The 24,247-nt window shown below is 48.3% G+C and overlaps 1 protein-coding gene across 4 annotated transcripts in view; it reads left to right on the top strand.

Moving 5' to 3' along the window:
* Positions 1 to 24,247, top strand: part of rerea (arginine-glutamic acid dipeptide (RE) repeats a) — a 121,655-nt gene that overhangs the window by 43,259 nt on the left and 54,149 nt on the right. For all 4 annotated transcript variants that reach the window (XM_062564196.1, XM_062564197.1, XM_062564198.1 and 1 more), the window contains 2 exons: positions 13,933 to 14,434; positions 21,673 to 21,743. In XM_062564196.1, the coding sequence (XP_062420180.1) occupies positions 14,077 to 14,434; positions 21,673 to 21,743 (429 nt within the window). In that variant the 5' untranslated portion in view covers positions 13,933 to 14,076. The remainder of the gene's footprint in view (positions 1 to 13,932; positions 14,435 to 21,672; positions 21,744 to 24,247) is intronic.

Below are 24,247 nucleotides of genomic sequence, written 5' to 3'. Positions count from 1 at the left end.
AAATTGCCGTCTGTGGTTGTTTCTAGCGTTTAGACGGTACATATCTTTTTCTTTTTGGTTGTCAGAGAATCAAGTGACGGGCCCGCCTCGTAAGCGATAACCAGCAGAGTGACAGAAGTATGTTTCTGAAAACCTGCACAGCTTGTCTTTCTAGAACACATTCAGAAAAGGCCTCCGCCTCATGTCCCCCGGAGGGTTAGGGTATCCATTTAGTTTCACTGCTTGTGGAGTGTATGGAATAGGAAGTGGTCAACCCCCCTAATGGAGTCGTACATAAGAGCCCCGGCTGTTCCGCAGTGTGGGATTGGTTTGGGACGATAACACTGAAGGTCTCACGGTGAGACTGCTATAAGATGTGAAAACAGGAGACTTGATCTCAATCACGGCATACTGCTGCCGGGTATCATGTCACATCATCTCTATTTGCAGTGCTTCACGCCACTTTTTGTAGGAAATTAAATCTGATGTGCAATTTGATCCAAGCCTGAGTCCGCGGTGTGCATTGTTGTGTCGTGTAAACCGAGGGAATCTGTGGAAGCGGTGTGAGTCACCCACTTCCACAAACGCAAGCCCCAGCGCGGACATGGCACCGAGAGCCGGTAAACATTCAGCTCGCACAGTACGAGTGTCACCTCTGAGGAATCCGAGGGGCGATATCCGGGATGAAAGAGGCTGTTTCCCGAGTATACAGAGAGAGAGCTGCTTCGTAGAGTGAGACTGCAACGGCTGTCTAGCTGCTCGAAGGCGACTGCATGTTTGACGGGGCATTGAAGAAACGTTATTTAACCTGCTCGCATGAGGGCCCTCGCTGGGATTGCACGATGCTGCGCCTTTGCTCCTCCCCGTATCGGCTATTTACTGGGAGAAAAACCCTTCCCGAGGTAGTGCGTTTGTTGTTTTTCATCGGCGTGATGTAATGCATAAAGAATCAGGGAAATTGTAATTGATGCAGTGTTGGCAGGACTGTAATTGTCTTTCTAATGAGCGAGTCTGCTGTGGTCTTGATATCTTTTCCATTGGGGTAATGGTCTGAATGACTCAACTGCATCCATTGTAATTACAAAGAAATGACCCAATTGTTATTATAATAAGTTGCATAAATGAAAACAGATGTGATGCTTGACCCCTTAAAGCAACATGTAAGATGCTGATCAATTAAATTCAGGTAGATTACAACGCTGGCTTGTGTGAATGTTGCTCCGCTGCATAATATCTCCGCCACATGAAAGGATTTTCCCCTTCTTCTTTTTTTTTTTTTTTTTTTCAACACAGAAATGCAACAGCCGCCTTTTCCTAAAGCCAGATGTGAAATCCAGGAGAAGTCATGGCTTCCATACCATTGTTATTATCATATCTATCCCACTAAGCAGGCTCAGGGTTTTGAGGATACATCTACAGGTCTTGGTAATTCTTTACATGGGTCTCATTTTTCAATAGAACAATCCAGCTCTTTGCTTCCTGACCTGCTGCGGCTGCAGATAGTGGTTTACCAGTGATGCCTTACATTATATCATATTATATTACGGATTGACCCACATGGAACCGTGGTAGTACTGCAAAGGAGGTGGTACCCTTTGGTGGGTGGCTACTGAAACAGGGAGTCATGATCTGGGTCCTTCGGTTCATTGAGAAATGGCATCTAATTGTTGTGTGCACAGAGGAAGAAAAAAAAAATCAAATTAACATAAACCATGGGAACCAACAACGAGAGAGAAATTAGGATAATTGAAAATAGGCCCAAACTCAACCCCCCACCCCATCTCTGTCTGTACGTCCTTAAAGCAGCTGAGCCCATCGGAGGGCACTTTCGCACATGTTAAGTGGCGGGGACATCTGGCCTCGTTAATTCAGTGCATGGTAAAGTGGAATGGCGGCCCCCGCAGCCCTGTCGGGGGAGTCCGCGTGTCCTCGTCCCCCCTGTTGACCGTCCCTCCGACTTCCAAGAAACAACCCCCAGTGTGGCGTTTCAAGCCCGATGTCGATGTCCCGTTGCACCGTCCCGCGTGCTCTCACCGACTAATCTGGATTTTCATTCTCTCCGTACAGCAAAGAAACGAGTTCTCAAACTGATCTGTTTTCGGTGCCCGAAGAACGGGAGTAACATCGATGTAGCCGTATACTTGTAGCCTCAAACCTCGCTATATGTTTGGATGTTTTTATTGGTTTTATGTGAAGCACTTTGCATGGCCTTGTTGTTTAAATGTGCTATACAAACACCTGCCTTAAACAGTCACCTACACAGGAGCAGCTTATCCGCCTCCCCCACCATCACCACCATATAATGATGCCAGTAGCATGTGTCCATTAGGTGTACGTGTAGTGATGAGTGTGTTGTCAGAGTCAATATTGCAGTATCCACCGTGGACCTCTGCAACGGCCACAGAAAAGCGAGTGACTGCAGCAGGAGAGCACTCGTGCTGCGCTCTCATTTCCTATTTTAGCAAGTAAACATTTAATGTGTTTAAATGTATCACAGCTTTATTTATGCATAGAATCTGCTGGTAAGTCTGAATTATACATTAGCCAATGAATAATGCATCTATGGCATTCTTTAATGATTACTTGCCAGGCAGCGAATGGTAATATTTGCTGATAAATTTACCCATTGTTCTTGCTTGTGTTTAACCAGGCTTGTATTTGTGATGTGGGTTTCTTTCTTCTTTTTTTTGTTAGGGAATGTAACCAAGAGTCAGCTAATTGTCAGTTTTATTGTAATAAGATGTCTTTTAGAAATGACACCTGACCCCCAAGGAGTTGAAGCACACAGGACACAATCTGAATGCTCCAAGCACGTACTGAGTACAGAGTACGTGTACTTCTCAATGCGCCCTTACGTCTTCCATCCCAGAAAGATTGGTGTGTTTACACGCCGCTTTCTTTGCGGCTGCTTTTAGGATGAGTTATTTATCTGTAGACCGTCACAGATCAATGTCCAATTACAGTTTTGTCTTTGTCGGCTTGTGCCCATTACTCTGCAGAGTGTGTTTGTCTGAAGTACAGAGTCTGGACCATGTCTGGTGAGACGGTGATTTGGCCCGTATTCGGAAAAGGTTGTGTTTGGAAACCTCGTCTTTATTCCCGCTGGTCTTTACAGCCGCACCGAGTACGATTATTGGCACATTATCCGCATAATGCTGTGAGTGGCTTTGCCTAAGCCTTGAAGCGCAGCCCGTTACTGTGCAGATAAATTGCTTGTCCACACAATGAGAAAATATTGACTTCTTGTCACTCACTCATTTGATTAGTTGCGCGGGTGATTCCTCTTTTCATTTGTCACCCTGGCAACGCAAATGGGAAAAACAGCAACAGCGTCTTTCTAGCCAGTAATGAAGCACTGGAGCATTGCAGACGATCACATCTGGAAAAACTCTCTCTAAGCACAAATGAATGTCTTTATCACTCCCGTCGTATCACTGGCACTTGTCATCCCGGCTAGTATCCACCAGAAAGCCTACATTTGACAGCTTTCTCACTGCAGAATTTGCAGCTGCGTGGGAGGGATGTAGTCCAACAATTCCCCTTTTGATTTTTACAGCTTAGTTGTGTGAGATTTATCCGCAGTTACAGTGTTGGCGAGATACTCCATTTTCTTTTGTCTGTAGTAGGAGCAGCTTAAAGCAGCCCGCTGCTGTGTGTGTGTGGGCCCGGTCATAGAGAGTGCACCTTGCGTTTAACCCAACAGGATCCATCAGTGGCCTTGTTCTTCCATAAAGTAATGAGGTAGACTGTAAGGACGGCCCCGGGCTGCATGTAGGGGGATGATCTCTCTGAACCGGCAAATTATTTCTGTTTTTTTTTTTTTTTTATGCTAAAAAGACAGGCTAATGATTATTCTTGATGTGTGTGAGTGATTTAAGTTAACTAGCTTTAATTCACAGAATGTTCTAATGGGCTCGATTGTCAAGTTGAGCAGAGGCAGTGAGTGAGAGGCTTGGGCTCGGGTGGGGGGGTAGAATTGTTTCTTTTGCTGGCGGTGATTGTCTCTGCACAATCCAGATATGTAAACCATGGGAAAGTAAAAGGCAATATGCTGACACCTTGTCCGATCAACCTGCGTGGATTCAATTTGGCAGCAACGGTTGCTTTACCCAGGCGTATCTGCTCAATTTTCCACTCAAACGTGTAAATCATATGTGAGAAAATCTTGGGGAAATCATTAGCTGTGACGGCACGCCGATGCAACAAAGAGAGGGAGAGCTGAAGACAACAGCTGCTCAAAGGGTTCCATTCTGCTTATTGGAGCATAACACTTATGTGGTGCAGAAGAGCATCTCATTGCGTTCATGGAAGACAATGATGCAGTCATTTGTTCTCCAGACGCATTCGCAGTGTTCATCTTGTATATTTTTTTATTTTTGGGCTTGAGCCTGGTGTTGTTTGTAAAGGGAAAAAAGAAGAAGAATAGGAATCGGATTGCTTGTTTGCAGCTCGTAATGTTTATCAGGCTGAGGCAGAGTGCACTTCCAACCTCTTACGTTTCATAAAGAACAACTCTGCTCTGCCCTGTTCCGCTTAAAGAGGAAGGTTGCTCCGATAAAGAGAGCCGACTCTATTGGCCAGATAGAGATCAGCTGAAGGCCCACCAGGAAGCGGTCTGCAGTAGGCAAACACACGTTTTTTTGTTGTTTTTTTTCCGGGGCAAATGTTTGAGTCTGTGTCGGGGCAAGACTGGACATCTGTCTGCTAGTGATCTATAACGCCCACAATCCCTCCCACAGACTGTCGGCTTTGGCACTCTAGCAGGTTGCTGTAGTGCACCCAGCCACCCACAACAGTGGCTTATCTCCCTCGCATAACACTACCCGGGCCTAACAAAGAGGACGGAAAGCAATAGGACACGCGGCAACAAAGGACCTTTGGAGCGCCGGGCCGTCAAAACTCCACTTTAAAATGGGGCCCTTTTGTTCTGAGGTGGTTGGAGAGGACATCATAGCGAGGTAGCAGCACATCTTTTTTATCCACAAACACACTCGCTCCCACTCCCTCAAGTCTGCTGTCTGCACTGAAGGAGATCCTCGGCCAGATAGGGCTTCAAAGAAAGGTATTCCTCTGAGACGGTTGTTAAGAAGGATATAGTCCTGCCATGCGCTGATTAAAGGGATACTTGTAGATAATCCTTTAGAGAGAAAAATAGCTCTCTATTGAGGCAGCGGTGGAGTGGGATGAGGGGAGTACAAAAGCCCCAGATTTAGATTTATTTAGCGGTTTTCACCTCGGCGTGATCGGCAACTCTGTTAAGATAAATATTTAATGACGGCGGGCTGAAATAGAGCCGTTACTGACTGCTGGTGAGAAATGGCGCTCCTATTTATGTTCGGTGAAGTCGCAGCACTGGTGGACGGCCCAAGGTTATCAGTGCGGTACGAGAAGTGTGTGTTTGCGCGCGTGTCCGTGGCTCGATGAAGGTTTCTCCCTCCTTTCCTACTGCAGTGAGATGAAGTGCAGAAAGCCACAGTGTCTGATTGGGTTTTCACTGGTGACCTCTTGATGGACTCCGTGTTACTATTGAGTCACACTTCAGTTGAACTATTACTTCAAGCAAAACAGCTGTATGTTTGCCCCCTACTACCTTAATTTGGCTTTGTTTCATTTCACATGCTCCCTGGCCCCCCCCACCCCCACCCCCGGGTTGTTGTTCAATGTCATGCAAAATTGATGACGAAGGCATGCATAAATGCTCGGCGCAATGAAGTTATCACGGCGTAAAGAACGAAATCTTTACGGCATGAAACATTTTTTTTTCTCTCCTGCAAAACGTATATTTAAACACAGGAGCAAATAGGACCTTTTTAAATGAATATTGGCCTTGCTTTTAGATTTCTGGCTTGGATTTTGAAGTGCAGCCATGTTGGGATTTGAATGCTACCGCAAAACTCATTTAAACAGTGATATTGGCTCCGCTTGGTTCATCCTGTTTACTCATTACATGATCGCTACGGCAAAAAGCAATTACTTTCAGCTTTCAAGTACCTTGCATCTTGGTCACAGCGTGACTCATGTCACCCGAGCCCCCGATGCCCCGTGGCTTCCGATTGGTCCACTGAGTAGTGGCGGGCATTAAAATCTTGCCTCTTTGTGTAGGAAATAGGTGGGTGAACCCGGCAGAGTCCTTGAAGCACTTCCCATGCCTACTATTGGATTACCCAATGCCTTTCCGTGTCTCATCTGCGCAGATGAGTGCCAAGATCAATGGAGCTCTTAGTGCAGAGCTAATTCGATCAGGACTGGCTTTGCTGCTGCTGATCAGAGATTCAGAGAATCTTTTTTTTACGTGAAACAAAAACTCAATCAAGTCGAGCACATGTCCAATACCCCTACCGTCCGTACTTTAAGCCGCCAATTATGAAGCGTTTCATATTCATTATTGAGCCGTTGAGCTGGCCTTTTGGGAAGAGGTGTGGAGATGGAAGTAGTGAACCACTGCGTAAAGTGATCCGGCCGGCTTTGCTGAGTGTAGCAAGAATTCTGCTTTTCTCCCGCCGAGCAACTGGCATCATAAATAAGCAGAGAGCAATTTTTTTTTTTATATTTAGAGGGATGAGGTGTCTCCCGCTTTGACGGTGACCAGAGAGAAAAAGGTTGAAGGGCATATTGACCCGTCTTGTTCCGGAAAGCGAAAAGCAGACTCTCCAGTGCCCCTTGTTCCCCATTAATTATTGTTTGATGCTAATAAAGGAGGGGGGGATGGTGCATGTTATGAAACATAATTATTCATTGCAGCATTTCCCCCTTTGACAAGCCTGCACACCCTCCCCCCTCCCTCCCTCCTCCCTCCCCTTGTGCTTAGCGAGGAGGCTGTCAGTTGAGCACAGCAGGCAAAGATGTCCCCTCAGCCTTTTAAAGGGGGGTGGTGAAAGAGGGAGGGGGGGGGGGGGGAGGCAGAAGGGAGCAGGGTGAAGGGCGCCATTTGCCCGAGTGATATATGAGGAGAGACAGCAATATATGTAAGGAGCTGCTGGAAGAACGATAGAAGGTCAAGGCGCATTACACTCTATCCATTTATTGGCCGTGCACATAGTCTGACCTGCACGGCAAATACAGTTGGTCAGCAGCAGCTTTTTTAGTTTTGTTGATATACGTTAGTGTGTGCTTGTAAATGTGCGTGTCAATGGCCTACACTTTGTGGATTGATGTGTGTGTGTGTGTGTGTGTGCGCGCACGCTTATATGAATGCCTCACTGTAGTGAATATGCTCTCAGTGGCTTTTTATAAGCCTGCAGATGCAGTGGGAAGCTATTTTAACCCGGCTGCTGGAGCTCCTCAGAGGTGTCCTGCTAGGTTTCCACTCGCCGACCGCGATGGCAGCAGCACCACTGGAGGCTGATCTCCTATGCATGAGCCCAGCATATGTCACCATATCCCAACGCCAGCACGGGATTAGTTCACAGTTGTGTCTCATAACGTTGTGGTGAGTGAGTGAGTGCAGTTCAAACCGTGATTCCAGCAGTAGATATTCCTCTTTTTTCTTTTTTTTTTTTCCTTCATTCCACGAACCTCTGTTACTGGCACAGTCAGGCCGGAGTTGTATTTTCATTGTCATTAATCACAATGGCCCAGCGGCGAGAGGAGAAGTCGGTGAGACTGCCACGGTCATAGCCTAGCATTAACATTCCCAGAATATCTGAGGATTATTCGCAGCCGCTCAGCTAGCTGCGTTCACCTTCAGTTTAAAAGAAGTCCACAGGCAAGCTGTGTTGTGTCGGCTGCTGTTTTAAAAAAATAGATTTTATGGGGATTTTTTTTCCCACCTTAACTTGACAGAGGACTGCGTGAAAAATGAAGGCATGGGGGGGGGGGGGGGGGGGTTATGATATACACCAAAGGTTCTAATGCCAGAATTAAACCAGGACATTTGCTGTTGTATGGCATGCACTGTGACCGCTTGGCTATCATGGCACTACACTGTTTTTACTGTGGCATCGTTTTTGCGTACTAAGTGTGGGAGATGTAACGTGTGATCTAATATATTGCAGTTGCAATATAGTTGCTAGGTGTTTGGGAGGATTAAATAAGAATGCAGCTTGTGTTTGCCTTGCAAACATTGAACACTTTCAGTCGGGAAAGTCTCCCATTCATTCAAGTCTCCATTTCACACATGAACAGTCATCTGTGGACCAGTGCAGGACAGTGCGTAATATCCAGCTCCTATTCTCATAGTTTTCTCTTAAATAACATTGTACCTGGTGCCCCCTCTACTTAGACCTTTATATATGGTGCGTGTTTATTTGGTGAATTTTCAGGTTAAGACCTAAGTATTCGCTCGTGGGTCCTGGTAGTAAACCACGCGACCCTGACTGCTGCAGACTCTTTTAAATGAATGGTGTGTATTTGCAACTCACACGTGTGTGTGTGGCTTGTGTGTGTTTGTCTGTGGCAGGGCGCATTAAATGCCACTGCTGTAAGAGGCCCAGTCCCAGCTGCTGCATGTTTTATGAGCTGTCCTCCGAGGCTATGGGAGCTCTGAACTCAGATCCTGCTTGTTCCAGCAGAGTTTTCATCACTCCTGGCCACTTCCTCCAAGCTTTTTTATTTTATTTTTTCCCCTCTCTCTTTTTGATGAGGGGGAGGAAATGCATCCAGTCAAAGGAGAAATGTACAACACAGCCCCGGCTGCGTGGAAGCCCCATAGAGTCCTGATTCATATTATTCTCCCATGCGCAGAGGGTGTTTTGGGTGCTTTTCCCCTCCGCCTGGATCACTGGCCTACATGACTGAGATGGTGGATGACGAGGCCAAACCCCACGCTGAATACTCCGCTATCCCAGTCAACCCCCCCTCCCCCCCCCCAAACTGGCTGCTGGCTGAAGCCGCCCCTTTTCCCCTTTGAACAAACACATTTCCAACTGGAGAACGTTTGCCGACGCTGCCTGTTTTACAGCATTGCGCATCGAGCCGTGGCTCCTAGCTTGCGGACGATGCTGAAATTAAAACGGAGGCTAACAAACCAAAAGGGGTCGTTGCGCGTAAACCCCTTTGTTGCATTCATTTATGATCTTGCGATGCTCGGGTCGCGTGGCGGTCGGTAGTCAGGGGAGAGGCGTTTGCATATGAAATGATGACCCTTTCTCATTAGCTGTAATTCCATCCTGTTGTATCTAGAGTTGTAGGTGTTTTCTTTTTGGCTTGGATCATCCATAGACGTTGAATAGAAGGATGCCCCTCCTCCCTCCTCGACCATCTGCTCGGGAAGAGAGCGGCGTTTGCCGGGTTGTAGCTTAATAATTTAGGCAGAGGAATGGAATTTTGTGTACTGACCTAATGGCTTTGTTTTTGGGAGCGGTTCTCGAAGACATCCTTCACTGCGCCTGCCGGTCCGCGCTGTCAGGACGGCTCTGAGGTTTCAGACTATCTGTCACTCTGATCTATTTATGTTAGTTTTTTCCTCCGTGCTGGCACATCACACCGTGTGGCATGGTGATTAGAGTAGCTGCAGGATGTAGGGCAGCCATATGAATACATTTACTCCTCACCCACGCTCATTTAGACAACCAGTCGGCGTTGAGCTGATGGGTACAATCGTTAAACTGATGGGCAGATCTTTTTTGGGGGGGGGGGGTTGATTGCTGGATATCAGTGCAAGTGGTGCATGATTGAGTGCTGAGGTATTAAAATCTCAAGAGTCCTTTCATTCTAGCCGACGACAAAACGCACACTTCTGACATGAAAACGTCATGTGCCTCACTTCGCCCTCCCCCCCCACCCCCCCCCCCGCTACAACGCTACTCCATGTTATATAGAGATAGATGCTTGACTATGCAGGTCTGGCCTGGATGTGTCCCCAGTGCATATGTATACATCTGCTGACCTCAGGTTTACCTTTGGGTACATTTCCATTACAACAGCATATTCAGCCACAAATTGAATTGTTAGGTCAAAGACACAAGAAATCCTATTAAATCAGGCACTTCATTCACACAGCAGAAAGGAAAAAAAGCGGCCCACAAATCTTCGGGGGTAAACTCAATCGAGAGACGCATTCATGATAGCGCTGCCTGCCCGCCACATACCTCGCATTCCCCCGCTTCTCTTATCAACGACACATTGGGAGAGATCCGTTACTGGCCTGCTCACAATTATATTTCTCCGGAGTGCCTCATGTCAAGGAAAGGGGAAGGGCGACAATGGACAACCAAGGCATTTCCCTCAGGAGCCGCGTCTAAACGTGGTGGAGCAGTCGGAGGCGCTGAAGCGGCCGTCGGCTTGGGCCGTGCCTGATAATGGACATCTGGGGCTGTGGAGCCGCCCCCCTCAGGGCCATTTGGAGCTCTCGCAGAGGACTTATAGACAGACTTGAGTAGGATTTTTTTTTGCCTTGACGGCGCGGCGGCTCAGGCCCCGTGGCGCACACGGTCTGATCCCGTCTGTGGGTGAGAGTACCTGTCGGAAAGAGGGAACTTTGTTTGTATTTGTGAAGATCGCTTCATGTTAAAGAAAAACGGTAATCCATTCTGTCGTCATCCCCTGAGGATCCTGCAAATTCCCACTGTTTTTAGACAGTGTAGTTCAACGCTGCTGCACCGTCTCTACCGTTCCCGTGCAGCAGCGCTCTTTGCCTTTTGACATCGGAGTCTCGATGCAGGCTTAAATGTTGGAAAGCCCCCAAGCTATCTTCTTCACGAGCACGGCTTTTACCTACTAAAATAACCCCGGATGCCGACTAGAAACGGGGCCTTTGTGAGCACGGTTTTAGCAAAGGGAAGAAAGGGAGAGAGAAAAAAAAGCTAAAGGATGTGGTTACTCATCTGTGAATTGAAAAAAAAAACAAGTGGAGCAGACAAGTGTCTTTATCCTGTTTATGTGAGCTAACACAGAGAGGGCCTTTGGAGAATAAGGCCATGATTGCAGCAGGTAAGACAAAGCAGGCAGCGCGAGGAGACCACAGAGAATCCCTCATGAAGTGGCCTGCCCCTCGCCTCCAGCTGAGCCTTTCATTGTGCTGTTGTTTCTAGGGGGGGGGGGGGGCTTGAATGGCAGCTTAGATTAGATCGCACTGAGTAATGGATTGGAGCTGACAAGAACAGACTTCAGCCGAACATCACCACAGCTCGGATGCGTCCAGTGCTCCGGATCATGCTGGTTTATTCGGATCAATTTGAGTCGCCCTCATTGTTAATAACGCTGTGTATATTCATGCGAACATTGTTCTCTTCTAATCTGTATTCATGCGAGTATTTCATTCAATCCCTTTGCAAAGCCAGCTCTAAATCCTTGCCAATCACATTTTGTTACTTCAATTCTCCAATTGGATTGGATCGTGTATTTTTCCGCCTCTCTCCCTAAACGCAGCAGGTTATATTGTCCTTATTTTCAATTTTTCCTTGAGATTTTTTGTCATTTTTATACAATTCTCTGTACATAAAAAGTCCTGCTTTTGCAAATTTACAATCCCGAGATATTCAATTAAAAAAATCTGGCGGGATGAAAAAAAAGATGAGCGTGGGTTTGGGTAAATGTGAGAATTGGGATGGAAAGAACATTTTTGTTTTATAAGGCTGTTGTAGACGGAGGAAGCGAGAGGGGGAAAAAGATCTGTTGAGTAACAGAAACCTGCTGTGTGGCCACTGTTGTGTATGATGTGTTAATCGAGCCACAAACCGTGTGGCTTTTCAGCCCAGAGGTCTCATTTATACGACCTCGGAAAAGAGAAATGTATTTCAGCTGGCTGCTTGTCCTTGACTCCATTGCAGCGATGTAAATGGTGGATTAGGTGACGTTGGCTTGGACGCCCTCCACCCCTCTCCGGCCACTGTCCTCCTCCTTCTCTTTTCCATCAAGACAGCTGGTATCTTTCAAAGGGTGATTGATGTGTAATAGCTGCAAGCCTCACCTGCCCCCGCACCGCGTTATTCATCGGCCAGGCAGGCGGCGCTGCCTTCTACTGAGCACTTTGTTTCCTGGGCTGTGGGTGGAGGGCCGCCCCCCTCGCTTTCCCTCTCCCCGTCTCCCCCTCGCTCTTTTCTCCCTGTCAGCCATCAATACATGATGACTTTTCATTGCCGCCGTGTTACTACTTCACACTGAATCACTCCTCTTTTCACTCGCTCAATTCGTTCAACCTCAAATTGCTCATTTATCTGCATCCCGCTGCAGCTACGGGCTCGCAAGAAATGAACCACGGACACATTGTTCTTTGACTGGTAAAAGTTTGAGCACGATTACGAGCCAGCGCATGTTTGCGTGGTAAATTTTTACGAATAAATGCAATTATGTTAACATCGGCAAGGTAATTGGAGACCCATAGTTTGGAATGAGGTGGTTGTGTGTAAAGTGTGTCCAGATGCAAACTAATAGCACCTAGATTGTTAAGATACTTACACAGGCTTATGGCGGCCCACGACATCAAAGGAGATTGGGCCGGCCCGGCATTTGCCACAGGTCAGGGTCCTCGTTGCTCTCGGTGGAAAAGGGCTTATGTTACTGATTAGAGTAGTGCCGCTTAGCTCATACATACATTGTGGCGGCTCCCGTGACTTCGAGCTGTGCAATCAAACGGTACCTTGATCAATGTTTGCATGTCCTCACATGCACGCCTCAACTTCCCCCGACAACCTCGCTTTCCGTGGCCACGCTAATGTGTTCCCGCGTGTGTGTGTGTGTGTCTGTGTGTGTGTGTGTGTGGGGTGGCAGCCCAGTGGTCGCCGTGGTAACTCATCATTAGGTGATTAATGGGGCTGTGACGAGGCTGCGGTTTAATCAGGCCCGGTGTTTGTGTAGAAGACGACGACAAGAGCATCTGCCCTGTCAGTTGGTGTCTGCTCATGAGATGACAGCACCCGCTGCTGAGGAGCGCCGCGTGTGTGTGTGTGTGTGTGTGTCTTGTATTCTTTAGATCACACTCTCTCCCGCCTTTACAATAAAGGCACCTCCACTTTCACTCGAAGCCGAGTGTGCTTTACCTGGCTCAATCTTTACCCTTGCCTAATTTCCCCCCCCCACCACCCCCTGCTATCACCACCATGGTAACGCTGGTGCTGATTGCTTGTTCTGATCCCTCTGGGGGCCGTAATAACTATTTCCAGTTAATTTGTTGCAGTGGGGGTGGAGGGGTAAACACTGGCAGCAAATGAGAAGCCTCCTTTGTAGGGGCAGCGTGGTGCAGACAGCGTGCTGCTTCAGCTTTTGCCCACTTAACTGTTTATGGAGGATTTCATTATGGCATGACAAAGTGGCGGCTGAGTTCATTTTTTGAGTGAACAACAGTAGAAAATGGCAGTGGCGCGGCAAATGACTGGCTGAGCCTCTCTTCTCTCCCTTTCCATACCCGGTGGATTGCTGTGTTTGTCCCTCCAGAGCCGTCGCATCACATTAACACAGCGGCGTCTGTCAGACACATCAGAGGGTGTCGGTGGGGTGTTGTCCAGTGAGCCAGAGTACACACACACAGATGAGTCAAATTCAGCCTGGTGTCATCACAGATGGTCTGTAGAGAAGAAAGTCAGTTAACACTGTCTTTGAGATGTATGCCGTGTCTCTCTCGTGGCATTGTCAGCGACAAACAGTGTCTGCCCCTCGACACGTTATCTCTGAGGAATTCTATTGGCTGCCTGCCTCGTCCTCAATGCAGCACTACTCCTTTATGCGTATTCAGTTACGACTCCCCTTAAGCTTATTGTGTCACAAACACTGTGCATGTGGTCATTCTGGTTTTCTGTTTCCCTTGCAATAACTCTTGTTTTACTGCCTTTCTGAACGAATAAAAATATCCGTTAGAGGTTCAGTGCTTTGATGAAGCTACTCAGTGCTCTCCAGAGAATACATGATTGTGGAGGGGAGTGCCAACAATTACTGTGATGTTGAGAAGAGTCAGCACAGCTGCCTGATCTCCAGGAACTGATCTGGTTTTTCTCCCCCTCCACTGCTCTGGAAATGTTCCTTCCTATCAATCAGGATGAAAAAAAGTTATGCTAATTGTCCCTTTTCTTTTGTCCACAGCTTTTCTGAAACACTGGGGTTGTTGGTGTGGCCAAATTTTCCCTGGATTTGACTGGTAAATTCAGAAGACTGAAGCCCAGGCTCACAGTCTACCTTTCACGGAGGCCCAGCCGTGAGAGGACTGAGGAAGGCACGTGGCGGATCATGACGGCCGACAAAGAGAAGGAGAGGGAGAAAGAGCGGGACAGGGACAGAGACCGGGATCGGGACAAGAGAGAGTCCGGTAAGTCCCGCCGGCAGGACGGCGACCGCGAGAGCGAGAGCTCCAGGCCCCGGCGCAGCTGTACGCTGGAGGGCGGGGCCAAGAACTATGCAGAGAGCGAACACAGCGAGGACGAGGACAACGATAACGGCAGCACGGGCGGAGGGAGCGGCACGGCCGAGGAGGGCGGCAAGAAGGGCAAGAAGAAGACGCCCAAGAAGAAGTCTCGCTACGAGCGCACGGAGAACGGAGAGATCACGTCCTTCATCACAGAAGACGACGTTGTTTACAGACCAGGAGGTGAGTCCTGAACGCGGCGAACCCAAGCGCGTACGCGGGTGAGCTGCAGTGAACGCTAGTCGATCCCCATTAATCAATTTCACAGCTGACTGATATTTAAGATCCAGCTTCTTAAAATCACCCTCAATAAGCCTTTGAGACACAATCTAAATGAACCAAAGATGAATTCCTCGGCCCTTAAAGAAGCGGTCGGCTCTGTTGCAATAAGCTGCAGGCGGATTGCAAATTCACCAGAGTAGCAACTCTCTCAGCAGAAGTACTTCCTCAGGCCAATACGTAATGCAATCAATTCCAAGTTGACCCACTCGGTGCTTTGTCTTGGCCTAAGTCAATAAAGCCCAAAGTGGTGCTTCAGTAGATGATGTGATAGTGACGACAGGAACGATAATGATTTCATCCCAACACCATCCGACTCACTGAAAATACGCAGCCTCCTCTGGGGCCAAAAAGGTCCTCTGGTTTCCTGCAGAGATGTTTGAGCTGTGCTACGGTGTTTTTATTAGGTCTGATGTAAAAGGCTAAAAGGGGAACCAACCTTTTCTGCAGCTGTAAACATGGTCTCTCTTTCACCTACTGTTTAGAAATGTGTTTTATTAGAGAGGGTTCGGGGGTGTCAACACTCCCTGTCAGAAGGAAGCCAGGCTAGCTAGACGTGTGTGCGTTTGTATAGTGTGCTATCCACCTCAGGAACTGAATCATTGCAGCCGTGCGTTTTGGTTTATTTGGCCGATAGCAAAAGGTCAAGTAGTGTACGGATGGTAGGAAATTACCACCCACGTGTCAGTGTCGATGTGTTGTTAGTCTTCTCCATCTACCTGCCTGTGAATACATCCACGCTAAGCACTCAAATACTAAAGAGACAACTTGAAGTAAGGGCAGTGGAAAACGCCGGACCTCCCCCCGCCCTTCACTTACTGTCTAGCTTTCTTATCTTGTTGGCTAAATGATCTCTGTCTGCGCTGGTATCAGTAGAAGTTGTTTGGCGAGCAGTAACTCAGGTCTCTCCGCTCCTCTAACTCTCTGCAACAGACTCTATTCAAGCACTTTTTTGTGCGCTGCATTTCATGTTTAATAGAGAGAGCACCAGTGCTTTGTCTCATACTTAACCACGCGGATAGAGGGGGGGGAAGAGAGTGGGGGCGGTGGGAGGAGACGGAAGCAGTCAGTCACGTCAATGAAACATTCAAAAGGCACATAAACAAAGTCGACCGTCTCAGTGGATTAGCCCCGACGAATATTTATATTTCCACATCCGAGTGCACAGCACAGCCAGTGTCTCGGTGATGGGGAATATTTATGTGTCCTGTCTTCTCCTTCAATTACTTTGACATGTCGAGAACAGAGCTGCTCGAGAGCCGCAACCTGTTTCCTCCGCCAAGGCGGCGGCGGCTGTTGGTTTGGTTTTAGATTGGGGATGAGCCCGGGTTGTGTAGCCGGTGGCCCCCGCCACCAGTAAGCTAGTTTGTAATTTACCTCCCATTGTCAAAGTAGAAGATCCTCCACCTCAGCAACTGACCTCCTGCTGTCTCCTCTGCCCATTGTTCAAGTGATAAGCCCTGTGTGTGTGTGTGTGTGTGTGTGTGTGTGTGCGTGTGTGTGTGTGCGTGCGTGTGTGTGTGCATGTGTGTTGTTTTCCTCCTCCTGCTTGGTCATTGGTAGCAGCCTTCTTGCAATCAGATTTGATGCGTGCAGCTTAGGCAGGCACAAAGCCTGCCATGGATTATGCTTTACTAAATGTTAAATCCTTTTATAGCCGTCTAGTGTCACACAATATGTAAAACTAACCACCCCTGGAGAGGGATTTGCTCCGCCCCAGACATGGGGAGAGGGAAGAACTCGGTGCTGGTAAGCGGTGCAGAATCGAGGAGAACTTGTGAACCAAAATGCTGTTTTGACACATGGAGCTTTGGAAGCATACGGGCCTATGTCATCATACAAGACATAATTGGTAAGCTGGTATTGAAACAGTCAGCAGCCACCTTCCAATCTCGCTGCTCAGCCTCTCTATCCCTCGAAGATGGGTCTGTGCGGCTTAGTGCGCATCGATTGAAAGTGTGTGCAGTCGGCCGGGGGCTGGGCCCCGCGGCGAACTGTAGCTCTTCTACTGCTTAGAAAAAGGGATGGAGGAGTGCGTCCGCGGCGGTGGCCGGCGGACTTTGTCCTGCGCCATCGGCGTAGTCTGCTGCCGGGGCGCGAGCAGGCTGACGCGGTGCGAAACAGACACGCCGAATCGATCCGTGTCCTGTGGCTGAGCTCTCACCTTTCCCCAAGACCCGGCCGGACGCCTCCAGAGCCTGTTCTCCACACTCGTCCACCAGCCCCCACCGCCAGATTATAGATCCTCCCTCTGGAGATTATGCACACTGCCATAGGGGCGGATCAATAGGAGACACCCTAGAAGCACACAAAACGTGTCGGGGAAGCACACATGCTCGAGACCCTGTTTACCAGTATTTCTGTACTGATATGCAGCCACACACCCACACATTTTTTTCTAACAGTCATAGACCGCGTTCCTATCGCTCAAAAGCACACTCCTGCAGCACACAGGCTCAGTGAAACGCACACAAAGACCCCAACGCCATCCACTGCAGCAGCGCTGTGCTCGGCGCTGCAGGCGGCTGGCTGCCGCGGCGCGTCTCCTCCCTCCAGAACCGCCTGGCTCACTGGTCGCTTTTTTAAATGGAGAGAGCTAATGGAAACCACCTGCCTCTGCTCCTTCCTTTCTATCTCCGTTCATGTCACACGACATGGCTGCCGCTGCCAAAACGAAGGAGTTGCTGATTTGCATTGCCGCCGTTATGAACAGTTATGATGCAAAGTATTTTGAACAAAAGAATTGTGAACAACTGATGAAATAAAGAAAATGTCATTTCAAATTGATCACTGTGCCTATAAGTAATTATAATAATTAATTCTGTCAACTTTATATTTCACAATTGGATTATTTTGTTAGGATTTAGAAGTGATTATAAAGGCTTTAAGAGTCTTGACATTTTTGGATTAGACACCTTAAAAGTGCTTGAAAGAAATGTTATTCTTAAAGCTGTGTGAAGCCCGTTTCAGATATATTTGTAATTTTTGTTCAGAAAAGGGAGTTATTTTAAATACCTCCCACAGAATTCAAAGTATGAGTTCAAACTGTCAAATAATATCTTGCAACTTAAGTTTCCACATTTGTTTTGGGTGAAGTAGTTTGCCCTTCATACAAACAACATTCGACACTAGGCATCCTTTTTAGAAGCGTGTAGGAAGGGCCGCCGGCCGAGGCTCAATTAGCATCGCTCATCCCCTGCGGCGCGAGGAATAGCTGGCGATCAGTTTGGCGGTTTCCAGACGAGCCGACATGAGGGACGAGGCCCTGCAGTTCGTCTGGTATTGAGGCAAAGCAGCGCAGATCTGTAGCCTGTCACTAACGGAATGGATCTATTTTATAAAAGCCCTCTCTGCTTGCCCATCTCTCCCCACCCTAAAAGCTTTTTTAGAGAAATCAAACCACCTGCCGACTGCTGAATGAGAAAGCGGGGGGGGGCAGCGGGTGGGGGGGAGGGTTTGTTGTTGTCAAAGAACCTCTGTTCTCCTCTAGGAGCTCGGTCAGCTGTAGGCCGGCCCGGTTGCAGAGAGCTGATGGTATCGCTTGCCAGGTATTTCCCACTGCTCACAGGGCTCATGGATGGAGGTAGAGGAAGGAAAGTGTGTGTGTCGGAGGGGGGGGGGGGACAATCAAAGTGTACCGTGCGCCTCCAGGCCGGTACCCAGCAGGAAGTGGCACATCGCTCCTTCAGTCGTCAGCTGGTCGTCCTCTCGGAGGCGGTCTGCGACAGCTCAGTAATGACACCGGTTCTCTCTCTCTCTCTCCCGAGTCCCTCAGTCTATATCGGCCCTCTAGTCCCCCCTCACACCCCTGTGGTTCCATTATTGCATTCCTCATGCTATTTAATTTTAGGATCAGTACACTCAAGGGTGGTAGCTCTGTGTGTGTGTGTGTGTGTGTGTGTGCGTTATGGCCGAGCACCAACTTTTCACCAGCGCGCCCTGCCTTGCGGCTAACGCTTACCACCCGCCAGCACGACTCAGACAAATGCTCCTCTTCATTCAATGGGACCGATCGGGTCCTCAAACGTGCTCGTATTCTTGGGTGTGTTCAGCTGATCTCATTCTACAGTGCACCCTCCTCCCCTCCCGCTCTCTCCCTTCAATGTTTACAAAACATTGGCGTATACGACTGTGTTCACATTGTGGCTTTCCCCATTGTTGGCGTCTGGTAAAAGAAAGCCCAGGCGGATTTTATCTCGAGACTCCCCTTCCCCCTCTCCTGAAATGCTGCGGCAAATGAAACGGCATCCGATTTGCTTGATACGGGGAGAGAAGGACGCAGCTTTTTTTTCGCTGAGGCTACGTGTGTTTTAGATTAGACACGCTTGGCGGCCATTAGAGAATGGCTGGTTGAACAATGAGCTACAGCTGAGTAAATTGCCATGTGTACGCATGTGTGTGTGTGTGTATGTGCGTTTGTGTGAGTGTGTGTGTTAGAACAAGTTAGAACAATGAACACTGCGTCGCCTCAACTCTGCAGTGGCGATGTAATCGGAGGTAGAGGCCGTCCGGATCAGGTTTCAACGCGGTGCCCAGGTCTCCCAGTGTCAGAGTATTGAACTTTTCCCTCGCTCTCTATCCTTCTGGGTGGCGTGGTGGGTCGGCGGCGGAGTGTAGGGGGGGGGGGGTGAGGTGAGGAACTTTAACTTAACAGCTGCAAAGGGAGTGAGAGCATTCTGCTACAAAGGCCCCGCTGTGGCCCTCCCTCCTCCATCCAACGAGCACACACTTTAACCCTAAAGAAAGAGGCCCATCCCCCCACATAGACCCCCTTCCCGCCCTCCGCAGCTAAACCTCTCGTCCCTCCCCTTTCCACTTCCACACTTGAGCAGGGAGACCCACTTCCAAGTGCACAAAATGGCAGGAATGTTTAACAAGCCGGGCAGAACCCCGGCAGAACCCCGGAAGAACCGCGCGGCCTTTCACTCCGCCGAGCCCCAACCTCCCCCGAGCGCCGCTAGCTCCTCTCGCGTTCTGACGGCGGAGCCCGGAGCATTAACCGGGTTTTAACTTTCACATTCATTGAGCATCGTATCATCGTCGCTCTCATATAAAATGCCCTTGAGGGAGTCAACTTCTAGTGCCCGGCATGAATTCAAAATGGGCCTTTTGACGTTGGAAGAATGGACTCGCTTGCTGCCTGCGAATGATTAAACTAGATCCCGGTCTCTCTTTCTCCCTGCGCCCATCTTATCTCAGTCTTGCTGTCTGTTCTTTATGCCTGTTGACGTGCTCTGGGGTGCACACTCGGAGACCTGGCCCCTCTAACTGAATGTGCCGACGAGGTGAAGGGACACTAAACCCTAATTCCCCCAATTTGACTCCTCCGAAACATGTCATCTCATTCAGATTAGTCTCTTTTGTTCTCGGCCCTCCCCCCACTGCCCCCCCCCCCCCCCCCCCCCCCCGTTCTCTCCTCCTCCACCCGCTTCTCTCTCAACACACACCGTGTTGTTCACAGATCACACAATAGCACTGATGGATATTTTCATTCATGTTATCTTGTAAATGACTTCCAGGGAATGGTGTAGAGGAGGGAGAGGAGGGAGAGGAGGAGGGAGCAGGGAGAAGCGAGAAGAGGCCAGTAGTGAGAGATATAATGCGTCACTCAGAGCCGCCGAGGAAGATAACCCCCCCCCCCCCCCCCCTTTCCTCCTCTCTCCCTCCCCTTGGAACAGCTCATTCAGCCCATAGCAGATAACAAGCCCACCCTAGGGTTACACACACACACACCCACACCCACACAAACACACAGAGCCTCTTAAACAAAGCCCATGATGGCGCACTCGTACACACCAGCGCCTCTACAAATGGCATCTTGGGTGTCGGAGCCATTTAATATCTTTGCCACCCTTCCTTTGCTGTGTAAGCGGTAAGATAAACCACAGCCAGATCGATAACTCTGTTGACCCAAACAAATAAATAAGAGATGACGCCGCTGTCACTCCCCGGAAAAAAAGCTAACCAACCGCTCATCTTTTTGTTTGGGAACGTGTGGCTTTTCCCGTCTGCACGGAGCAGCTCAGCATTAGTTTTGGTGAAACGGTCCCCCAATACCGCAAGATATTGTCCGTGCCCCGTGTGCTAATGTCAATGCACGGGTGCTACGCTCCGATGCACCAAATGGCGGGGAAAACCATCCTTGGGAGAGGTCAAATAGCTTGTTGCGTTGCTTCCGTTCTAACAGAAGGTCAATTTTCAGTGAGTGATGTATTTTCTCCAATCAATTAAGTGTCTGTGGCTATTTTTTTATGGCTTTGCCCATTGAGCAAGCGAGAGCTACTTTTACTTTATACCCAAATAAATATGTTTTGTCCGTTTGATCACACTGCTGGTTTTGCGGTTCCGCTAAAAGCACAAGGTGAATGGGACACTATTATGCTAATTGGCCTTTTGTGGATTCAAATCTCTTTTTCTCCCATAATTCTAACCCCCGTTTCTGGAAAGTACTGCGCCAGGCTTAGCCGTAACCATTAGCCATGTCCCCCGCCTCCTCCTCCTCCTCCTCCTCTTCTGTCTCCACAGAAGTGGCTGTGTGTTTTTGTCCTCTGCAGCGTGAATGTTTTTGTTAAGGAGATGAGGGTTCATGACCCGGCCATACCACCAGTCACATTCAATTTAACAGCACAGCCGGGCCAGGGCCACCTCCTCACACACAAAGTGAGGGGGATGCGTTTCAACACTTGAGGGTTGTGTAATTTGGCTACTTTTCAAAACTTGAAGGGACACAAGGTGTATTTTTCTGTGCTGTGCGAACACACTGTTAACTGGACATATATCCGGGCAATGACAGAAGTTGTCATTTCTGCAGGAACGTGTCACAGTGAAGGCTACGGGGGTGAAATGGGGTTAAAGGCAGTGTTACTCACTGGTGTATAAATGGAGTGGAACAATAACATAATTCCCCTTGGGTATAATGTTTGCTTTAGAAAGGCAACCTTGTAGTGCTCCAAAAGTCCTTAATCCTATTACTCGCATTCCAATTGAATTTGACTCAAGGAGGAAAAATGTCTTTTCAGCAGAGGTAACAGCACCCAAAATAATGTATTACTCAGTCTGTTGGCATAAAACATGGAAGCTTTGGGAAGAGTGAACGTTTTTCTCCAAACTCACTTTTCTGGTTTCTTTTCTCTCCCTTGCAGATTGTGTCTACATCGAAAGCCGGCGGCCCAACACTCCCTACTTCATATGTAGCATTCAGGATTTCAAGCTGGTGAGTAGATTTTCACTTCCGTGTGTCTCCTTGCGTCCTCACGCTGGCCTGAGGTTCCCCACCAATCACCCACCCGCCCTGGGGGGGGGGGGGGGCGCATATAGGTGGAGAGTTGCACATGTTGGTTATACGGTGGTAGTCTGATGAGGACTGACTACAAACCATGGAAAAATACGATTTATAATCAGTCTGCGTCTGGAAGTTGGTTTTTAAAGGGTAATGAACGTTAGCCACCTTTGTGATCCACTGGCAGTGTAATAATGCCTGTAATGGAAATAAAGAGAGATTGTCGATGCACTTTTTTGTTTTGTTTTTAACAGCCTAATGTGGCCAAATTGCCTCTTTTGCTGAATAAATACAATAATAAATTGATAAATTAGTTTTTAACTTGCCTTTTGAGAAATGCTGATTCACTGACTGAGTCAGTTTAGTCACAGGGCGCTTGTTTCTCCACAATACCACACCTAAAACGTTTCAAACACATACTAATTGATTGAGTGAAGGATTGTATTTGAGTTCAGCTTTGTGTAAGGATTTCATTTGATGGTTTAGGGAATTTTGACACTGTAGTCTACTCTAAGGACACACTGAACAGCTTTAGAAATCAAGAATGTCTTACAGCTGCCTGCAAGACATTCCAATTACCTTTTTAAAATAGTAAATCAATATATGATCTTAAAGTGCTGTTTTATCAAACTACATGTTTTTCTTCACATTTTAAGTCATAATGGTTGACCCCCATTATGGGATTTTTTTCAGAGGTCATTGCTACTAAATAAGTGTTTCTTTTGACTCCGGAAATCTGCCGGTGAAAGTTCCCTTAAATACAAACTGCCTGAAATGGACAGTTTTTGGTCGATGGTCAGGTTTCCATCTGCCACATGTGCTTCATTTCATGTGCAGAGGCTGCTGGAATATCGAAGTGATCTATGATGCATCATGAACCTGCTGCAGTCCCTTAACAGAGTGGCTTTCTAAGCAGAGTCTAGAAGGCTCGGCGAGGGGCGGCCAGGCCCCCAGGGGCCAAAGTAATGGCTGCCAACAGCTAGGGTGATGATGTGAGGTCTGCTCACAGCCCACCCACAACACTACTGGAAAAGGTGGACTATTGTTTGTGGGTGTGGGTGTGTATGTGTACATACCTGCGTGTATGCATTTGAGGCTGAGTTGCTGTTTGAGTTTCATGTGAATTCTTATTGCGTGTGAAGAAGCGGCTTCAAGGTGAGCTTGAGGCCTTTACGGAGGGCAGGGAAGCAATGGCTGTAATCGGATTGCTACTAGAGACTGCTGAGGACTGCAGGAACCCTACATGCACACACAGACACACACACGCTAGCACAGAAAGCCTCACACCTGCACCTTGATTAAGAGTGCCAGAAGAGGTCTGGGGCAGACAGAGGTAATTGTCCAGGGAGAGGGAGAGAGAATACTGGGTCCATTACCTGACCCCCTCTCTCCCTCTCTTCCTTTCGTCCTCTCTCTTTAACACCCCCCATCCATCTGTAATTAATGAACAGCCATCTGCATGCCTGTGTGTGTTGAGCAGACTGTCCCCGTGCCCTCCTATGTTAGAACAACAAGCCCTGCTGGCTCGCTCAAACGAGTACAGCGTGTTTCATCACTTTGTCGCTAGGTTCGGCACTTCGGTCTGTCTGTACTGGCTCGGGATGATAGCCGCTTTAGGTTACAATCGCACAACGTTGGTAAAGAGTACCATCTACCCTTCTCGTAACTAGGGCACAGACTTGTTTCCTTTATCGGAAATGACTGTCAGTTTGATGTCATTTCTTTCTCCTGCCACAATACACTCACCGGCCACTTTATTAGGTACACCTGGTCAACTGCTCGTTAACACTTAATTTTTAAGCAGCCAATCACATGGCGGCAACTCAGTGCATTTAGGCATGTAGACATTGTCAAGACAATCTCCTGCAGTTCAAACCGAGCATCAGTATGGGGAAGAAAGGTGATTTGAGTGACTTTGAACGTGGCATGATTGTTGGTGCCAGAAGGGCTGGTCTGAGTATTTCAGAAACTGCTAATCTACTGGGATTTTCACGCACAACCATCTCTAGGGTTTACAGAGAATGGTCCGAAAAAGAAAAAACATCCAGTGAGCGGCAGTTCTGTGGGCGGAAATGCCTTGTTGATGCCAGAGGTCAGAGGAGAATGGCCAGACTGGTTCGAGCTGATAGAAGGGCAACAGTGACTCAAATAACCACCCGTTACAACCAAGGTGGGCATAAGAGCATCTCTGAACGCACAGTACGTCCAACTTTGAGGCAGATGGGCTACAGCAGCAGAAGACCACACCGGGTGCCACTCCTTTCAGCTAAGAACAGGAAACTGAGGCTACAATTTGCACAAGCTCATCGAAATTGGACAATAGAAGATTGGAAAAACGTTGCCTGGTCTGATGAGTCTCGATTTCTGCTGCGACATTCGGATGGTAGGGTCAGAATTTGGCGTCTACAACATGAAAGCATGGATCCATCCTGCCTTGT

Source organism: Pungitius pungitius, chromosome 1 (assembly GCF_949316345.1).
Source record: "Pungitius pungitius chromosome 1, fPunPun2.1, whole genome shotgun sequence".
Classification (NCBI taxonomy): domain Eukaryota; kingdom Metazoa; phylum Chordata; class Actinopteri; order Perciformes; family Gasterosteidae; genus Pungitius; species Pungitius pungitius.
This window is presented reverse-complemented; position numbering and strand designations above follow the sequence as displayed.